Raw genomic sequence first — 6,618 nt, forward strand, 5'->3', positions numbered from 1 at the left:
ACAACTTTCCCCAGGAGATTCGTTTTAAAACTTAATTCACTTAAAATACATATTATTTTATTATTTAAAAATACTGTTAGCCCTCCATATCCATAGGTTCCATCTTCATGGATTCAACTAATCTTGAATAGAAAATATTCACAAAATATTTGCACAAGTTTCTTCAAAGAAATCTTAAATTTTCCATGCACCACGTTCTTTTTGAGTTCACATAAGTGATGTGACATCTGGGCATTGCATTAGGTATTAAAAATAATCTAGAGATCATTTAAATTATATAAATTAATGTGAATGCGTTATATCTAAATTCTACAACATTTTATACAAGGGACTTGAGCATATACAATTTGTGGTATCTTCAAAGTTTTCTAGACCCAATCCTTTATGTTTACTGAGAAATGATGTACACATGAACTTTACAAAAAATAATTGTCCTACCCAATTAATGAACAGACTATAATAGAAAGTAAATATCACTAGTTTAAAATACTGTTATTTTATATCACAATTATATGGTGAATCAGAGTAGAGATCTTGAATTAATTTTGATTGAATTAGGCTAATTCTGACAGGGTCACACTCATATTGATTGAGTTTTGATAAAACCACTCCCATGCAGGCCCCTCGTGTTGTTTAATCAGCACCACTAGCCAATCACATTCATCCATTTTGACAAATCCCATGGCTCCACCTCTTATAAGACTCCTGGAGGATTTCCCCAAGATCTGACTCTACCAAAGCACCATTTGACTGGTCCCAGGCCAGGGCACGCTCTCCCATGCTCTGGCTGTGCTGTGCTAGGGGCTGATAATTTCCCTTCAGGTAAAGTAAAAGATCAAGGCGTAAACTGTATAGATTTACAGAAAATAGGCCAAAGATTGAGATTTTTTTGCCACAAGCAAGTCCAGAGACCATTTACTATGTATGGTTACCGGCGCCCAAGAAGCCCCAGGGATTTCCAGACAGAATGGCAGAATGACAATGAAGGAGAGACCAGGTATGTTGGAGTATGTGGCTACTCTGGGTTGTCAGGTTGACATGTGACTGTGTGTGACTATGTGTGTGCATGTGTGTGTGTGTGTGTGTGTGAATATATGCTAAAGGGCCAGACTAGGGCAGAGAAGACACCCTGGCCTGCCATGACCTTGAACGTTATAAATTTAGAACACATCGGGGAGATATGAGACCCACAGTGGAGACCACAGGATGCGGCCAGCATGGGGGGTTTCGGCAACCTGTTGGGGGCTCATCTCATGTTTCTTTTCACTGTTAATCTCTGTCCTCTGGGTAAATGGAAGTTGCCTCTTATGTGAAGACAGGTAAACTGTGGGCATGATCTAAATGTTTTCCTTGTGCTCACTAGAAAATGAAACATTTCCCATCATCTCTCACTCCATTCACACTGTAACTGCATAGACACAGAGGTTAGATACCTGAAAAATCAGCATCTTCTCCTAAAGTCCTCAGGCCAAATTAGATGTCCCTCCTTCTCATGTGGATGAGCTCCTGAAAAAGCAAACTGTTTCCTGTGATCACCATCTCTCATCACACACATGCACCAACAGGAAAAGCCTCTAGAAAAGGAGAGGGTGGGAGATGAGTGTTAGGACTTTCTGGATGCACATAGGATTTGGAGCTGAACACAAGTGCATGTGATTTTGGGCCACAGCAACAATGTGTGCCAGATGGCTAATGAAGTTTGGGGCTTGTGAGAATTAGACTTTGTGTCACTATGTGGAAGACTGTTGGGTCCCTTTCTGTCCTGCAGTTTGGCTACCACACAAATGAATCCACCCAAACGCCGCCAAGTGGAGCAGGGTCCCTGTACAGGTAAGGCACGTTCCCTAATATTTCTTAAGATCCCCATGCCTGGAGGTCAGTGTCATGGCTCATGACATAAATGGAGAAGGTGTTTTCTGCAGGACGAGTGGAAAGCAATGCTGGATTGTTGTGGGCTGGTGTCCTGAGGCTAGCCAGTGCTGGGTTGTGGATTTCTGAAGGTCACATTCTGAAATCCAGGAGACTCTTGCTGGAAGAGAGCCTTAGCCTCTCTTACTGTGGTCTCTCTGCAGGTGCAAAAATACTCTCAATTTCAGGAGCTCCACACCTGAATTCATGCCAGTCCCTGGAACCTCCCCAGGTAAGTTCCTATGTCCTTGTATGGCAAAGATTGGACAGTGCTGCACAATCTTCAGGCTCAAGTGATATCCAGTAGATGTACATTTAGGTGGGTCAGCATGAGAGCCAATTCTGGGAGGGAGTTTGTATTTCAAAGTTCTAAACGGTGAAGCTCCTGGCATCTCCCTCCCCATGATCATCATTTGCAGCCTTTTTGGAGGGCAGAATACTGAGGACTGTCTTTCCACAGGAGCGGCTGGATTCTGGCACTGAGGAGCTCATCATAGTCCTGGAACAAGGGACAGAAGTGAGGCTGAGCCTGGAAGAGGGCGTCCTCATCCTGGCCCCAGAAACAGCGCTGCAACTAACCCTGGAGAACATAGTCATTGTGATTGTCCCTGAGCATGTCCTGAGGTCACAAGATGGCCTGCAGTTCCCTGGGCAGATCCAGTACATCTTGCCTTCGGCTGATGATTTCACCTTGGAGTTCCATGTTCAAGATGGAGTCATCTCAGACATGAAAGGAGAGAATGTGCCTTTTTCACCTGCAGAAGATGGGGAGGCAGCACCCCTATATCACCAGCCCTTGATGATACCCCCAGCAAACCACAGGACTGGGACCAGTCCTTGTCTCCTAGTAACCCCATTGTGCATTCCACACTGTCTGGCAGCCTTCCCCCAACGCTACCCTCTACCACCCACACCTAGTCCTGTGGGATGCCCTAGACCTCCCGATTCCAGTTTCAGCCTGCATGCTATGGAGCTCTTGTGCACCTCGTCCCTCAGACCTATGCCCCCTTCACCAAGTCCTGATCCCCAGATCTATCGCAGGGTTCACCACAGGCCTCCCAGCAAGGCACGGAGATGTCTCTTTAGGAAGTGATTTAACCCAAGAGCCACCCCCGGCATTGATGGGTCAGAGATTGTCCAAGTCCTTAGTCAGTCCATTCCCTGAAATGTGGAGAGAGAGTAATTCCAGGGACCACTTTCTTCCCCTTTGCTGTTTCCCATCATCACCCACTGACTTCAACAGCAGAGGGTCCCAGATGCTGCAGGAACGGGGAGAACTGCAGGGAGTTCAAACAAAACATTCACATTTCACTTCACACACACTATCCCTTAGAATTTCTCTTCTTATTTAACTACATGAATCCAACCACACTCAATCGAATCCCTGACTGCTCCATGTGAGAGTTCTGCTTCCAGCATGACGTGGCCTGAAAATTCATCTGAAGACAGCTGCTCACTCCCAGGGTTAACACCTCCCCTTGAATACTGATGTCCTTGTAGTCATTGGTCTGATGCCACGATAAATAATTCCTAAGGCTGGTGCTCTATTTCTGTCCTCAGACTCTTCCCTTTTTCTCCAAGCTGTGCCCCATTCCTTGTCTTAGTCCAGGTTCCCTACACTCCCCAGGCCAATGCTTTTGAATAAATATCAACGTGATTGAATGAAGTAGTGGTGACTGCTGTGCTTGCTTCCAACTGAGACACTCTCCTGCTCTAACTCATCACGTTTCCATTCACATTTGCCTTTCTTTAGTTTTGTTTTCCATTGTTTGGGTTTATTATTCAAGTACTTATGAAATAACTGCCACATTTCTGAGAGCTTTCTTGGCAAATTTGGGCCTTTTCCTGTGCTCCTCCTTCCAAGTCCTGAGTGGAGTCACTGTTTACACCTCTGGGCCTGGGGATTGGTCTAGCTTAGCAAATGTTTGGACAGAGCTTGGCTCTGTGGATTGGGATTGGCACCTGCGCTTGCTCACAGATGCTCCCAGGCTCTCCCTGTCTAGGAAATCCAGCAGTACAAATCAAAAAGAATCTATGGAATCTTGTGATTATCTGAGGGTGAGTGTCACCCTGGGCCCCTGGTCTTTTTCTCCTCTAGGTCACCGTGGTTGATTTCCTTTCAGGTTCCTGTGTGTATGAGGGGATCGGGGAACCCCTCTTCCCTGCCTTCCTGGGGTCAGGGTCTCCACGATCCTTCCATGTCCATTTGATTCCAGGTGAAGGCATCTGAAGATGCTGTATTTCCTGTTGCTTTCTTTCTGTGCAATGATGGCAAGCCTGCCAACAACATCTTCCTAGCGGTGTGAGGAAATTAGTCCCTCAGAGGCCCCAAACATCGAGGAGGCTAACTCCAGGAACATGCATGTTTTCAGAAAAGACGTCCTGGGCACCCTTGAGCCACCAGCCTGCCTTCAGAAGGGCATTAGTCCGTCCCACTTCATGAAAGGCTGAGTGGAGGCGCTTTGATCCAGTTAATGCCCAAGACACAGTCTTTAGAAAAATGGTATTCTTAGATCATAGCTCAAGAGTGCATTTTTCATGGGTCTTGTCCCGATCAGCACACACGTTGAGGATCTGTCCCTACTTCCAAGGACCGCCTGGCCATACCGTATTAAGAATTTCCTGCTGTGTGCACCTTGTCTTTGGATGTGGTTGATTTCCATGTTGGCTTGATGCTGAGGAACTTCTAACGTGTGTGGTCTCCTTTCTTTCAGGTTGCAAGCAGGCCAATGCCGGTCCACACAACCAATAAGAGGCCACGCGTGGACCCTGCCCTCACTGATGGCTCAGCTACCAAAATGTCTGACACGGTATCCGACTTGGCTTCACTGTCTCCCCTCAGAAAAGCCAGTGCAAGCTCCTCGGCAAGTCTCCGACCAAAGGAACCACAGACAGGGGCAGTGGCCGACATCCCTCAGCCTGGAGTCAGGCAGCAGGGCCCGGAGCCTCTCGTCGTGGTGAAGCCGACACACAGCAGCCCTCAGGGTGGCTGCCCAGAAGCTCCCCAGGCTGCCTCCAAGCCCCACGGCCTGATCTGGGTCATCAGCCCCCAAGCACAAGACAAACGTCCTGCGGTGACCTCACAGCCCTGCTCACCAGCCGACACACACAACTTGGGCCTCGGCTCCGATCTCAGTTTCAGGCCAGGAGCCAAGAGACCTGCCCAACCTCCGACTCAGGCTTGCCTGAACTTCCCCAAGAAACCGAGAATGGGTCCCTTCCAGATGCCCGAAAATGCCATCCAGGGAGGTGAGCTGGGGGCCACGGAGACTCTCCAACCTCCACCAGCTGCAACCGAACTCAGACCAAGTCTGTCGCCCCAGATGAGCAGGAGGACACCCGACCAGGTGCCCAGCAGTGACCAGCAGCCTCCGCACCGCAGACCTTGCCTGCCTACTGCCCAGGCCTGCACCATGTCCCATCACCCAGCGGCCAGCCACGATGGGGCCCAGCCTCTCAGAATGTTCTTCCGGAGACTGGAAAACGGATGGTGGAGCTCCAGCCTCCTGACAGCTCCCTCGTTCCCCTCTCCTGAGAAGCTGGGAGCCTTCCTGGCTCACAGCCCTCACGTCTCAGAGAAGTCTGAGGCTCCCTGTGTTCCTGTCCCCCTGAGTGTCCTCTATGAGGACCTTCAGGTTTCCTCCTCCTCAGAGGACAGCGATTCTGACCTAGAGTGAGACTGCAGGTGGCAGGGGCTCCGTGGCCTCCAGCTCCCGTGACTTGGAGGGACTGTGGGACTGCGGAGCACAGAGCAGAGAGCAGACTGTGTGTGGTGACTCCCAAGCTCCCCAGCTGTGGTGCTTCTGTGGATGTTGGAGCCCAGGCCAGGCAGAGACCACATGCAGAGACTCTGCCTCATTGAATTCTGGTGAGGGACATTGTAGTTCTCAGGGCTGTCCGGAAACCCGCCACAAGAAGCTTCTGTGCCAGTGATTCGTTGCCTCAGAAACTGGGTGACGGTGACGCACAGGAGTCAGACTTCCGCTGTGATGTCAGTAGGAAACTGGGGAATGACTGTGTGTTTGCTCTCTAGATGACTGAATCAGGGAACAGTTAGGGAACCCTGAGAGATACAGGCCTTCAGCTGTGCCCTGCCCTGACAGCAGTGTTTTGGACGCTGTGAAGCTTTCTGCGCAAAGCGTTCTTGCGGTGTTTCCTCAGCCTCGAAAATTGGAATCTGGAATGCCATTGGAAATAGGTGTGTTTAATTGGTTTTCAAGTGAATAAAATTCTCAAAAAGATGACATACTCTCTTTTGACTTTCATTCCGTGTTTGTGTGGAACTGATTTTCCAAGGGCTTGAAAATTTCTTGACTTGTTAGCAATCCAAGTCATTATATTTCTGAAACAGAGTTGATTGAGGGGACCGCAGGACTCGGCAGGACTTTTGAATTCTTAAACATCCACAGGGGTAAGAGAACCTCAGCCCCACTCTACCAACACTCACCTAGTCAAATTCCGCCAAGTGAATCTCACGCACGCTAACACGTGGGGAGCATCGCTTGCACCCCGAGTCCCCATTTGACTCACCGCGATGCCACGTGTGGGGTTCAAACTGTGACGGCCCCCATGAAGTGGTTTCCGGATGTGCGTATGAACGAGGCACAGTTTCATTCGCCAAGTAGAACCCAATAAAGCTGAAATAAACTCCCAGATTTGGGATGTACTTCAGAGGTAGAATATTCATCCCGTCTTCTTTCCGGATGCCTG

At 48.9% G+C, this 6,618-nt stretch overlaps 2 protein-coding genes across 2 annotated transcripts; both read left to right on the top strand.

Annotated features, from left to right (window-relative positions):
- Positions 1–742: 742 nt before the first annotated feature.
- On the top strand, positions 743–3,574 carry LOC106999670 (proline-rich protein 23D1-like). The gene is made up of 4 exons (XM_015144717.3): positions 743–997; positions 1,769–1,830; positions 2,073–2,140; positions 2,369–3,574. Exons 1-4 carry the CDS (start codon positions 921–923, stop codon positions 2,999–3,001), a joined length of 840 nt encoding a protein of 279 aa, XP_015000203.3. The 5' UTR covers positions 743–920; the 3' UTR covers positions 3,002–3,574.
- Positions 3,265–6,147, top strand: LOC106999671 (protein FAM90A5-like). The gene is made up of 4 exons (XM_077942751.1): positions 3,265–3,305; positions 3,912–3,966; positions 4,125–4,208; positions 4,623–6,147. Exons 1-4 carry the CDS (start codon positions 3,265–3,267, stop codon positions 5,583–5,585), a joined length of 1,143 nt encoding a protein of 380 aa, XP_077798877.1. The 3' UTR covers positions 5,586–6,147.
- Positions 6,148–6,618: the final 471 nt, after the last annotated feature.

Source organism: Macaca mulatta, chromosome 8 (genome assembly GCF_049350105.2).
Source record: "Macaca mulatta isolate MMU2019108-1 chromosome 8, T2T-MMU8v2.0, whole genome shotgun sequence".
Classification (NCBI taxonomy): domain Eukaryota; kingdom Metazoa; phylum Chordata; class Mammalia; order Primates; family Cercopithecidae; genus Macaca; species Macaca mulatta.

Excerpts from the sequence above, each read along its gene's own strand:
- LOC106999671 (XM_077942751.1), top strand. The coding sequence starts at position 3,265 with ATGAATCCAACCACACTCAATCGAATCCCTGACTGCTCCAT. Across the intron at positions 3,967-4,124 it reads AATCTTGTGATTATCTGAGG|GTGAAGGCATCTGAAGATGC; the intron begins GTGAGTGTCACC and ends ATTTGATTCCAG. Across the intron at positions 4,209-4,622 it reads CCAACAACATCTTCCTAGCG|GTTGCAAGCAGGCCAATGCC; the intron begins GTGTGAGGAAAT and ends CCTTTCTTTCAG.
- LOC106999670 (XM_015144717.3), top strand. The coding sequence starts at position 921 with ATGTATGGTTACCGGCGCCCAAGAAGCCCCAGGGATTTCCAGACAGAA. Across the intron at positions 1,831-2,072 it reads GGAGCAGGGTCCCTGTACAG|GTGCAAAAATACTCTCAATT; the intron begins GTAAGGCACGTT and ends GTCTCTCTGCAG. Across the intron at positions 2,141-2,368 it reads AGTCCCTGGAACCTCCCCAG|GAGCGGCTGGATTCTGGCAC; the intron begins GTAAGTTCCTAT and ends GTCTTTCCACAG.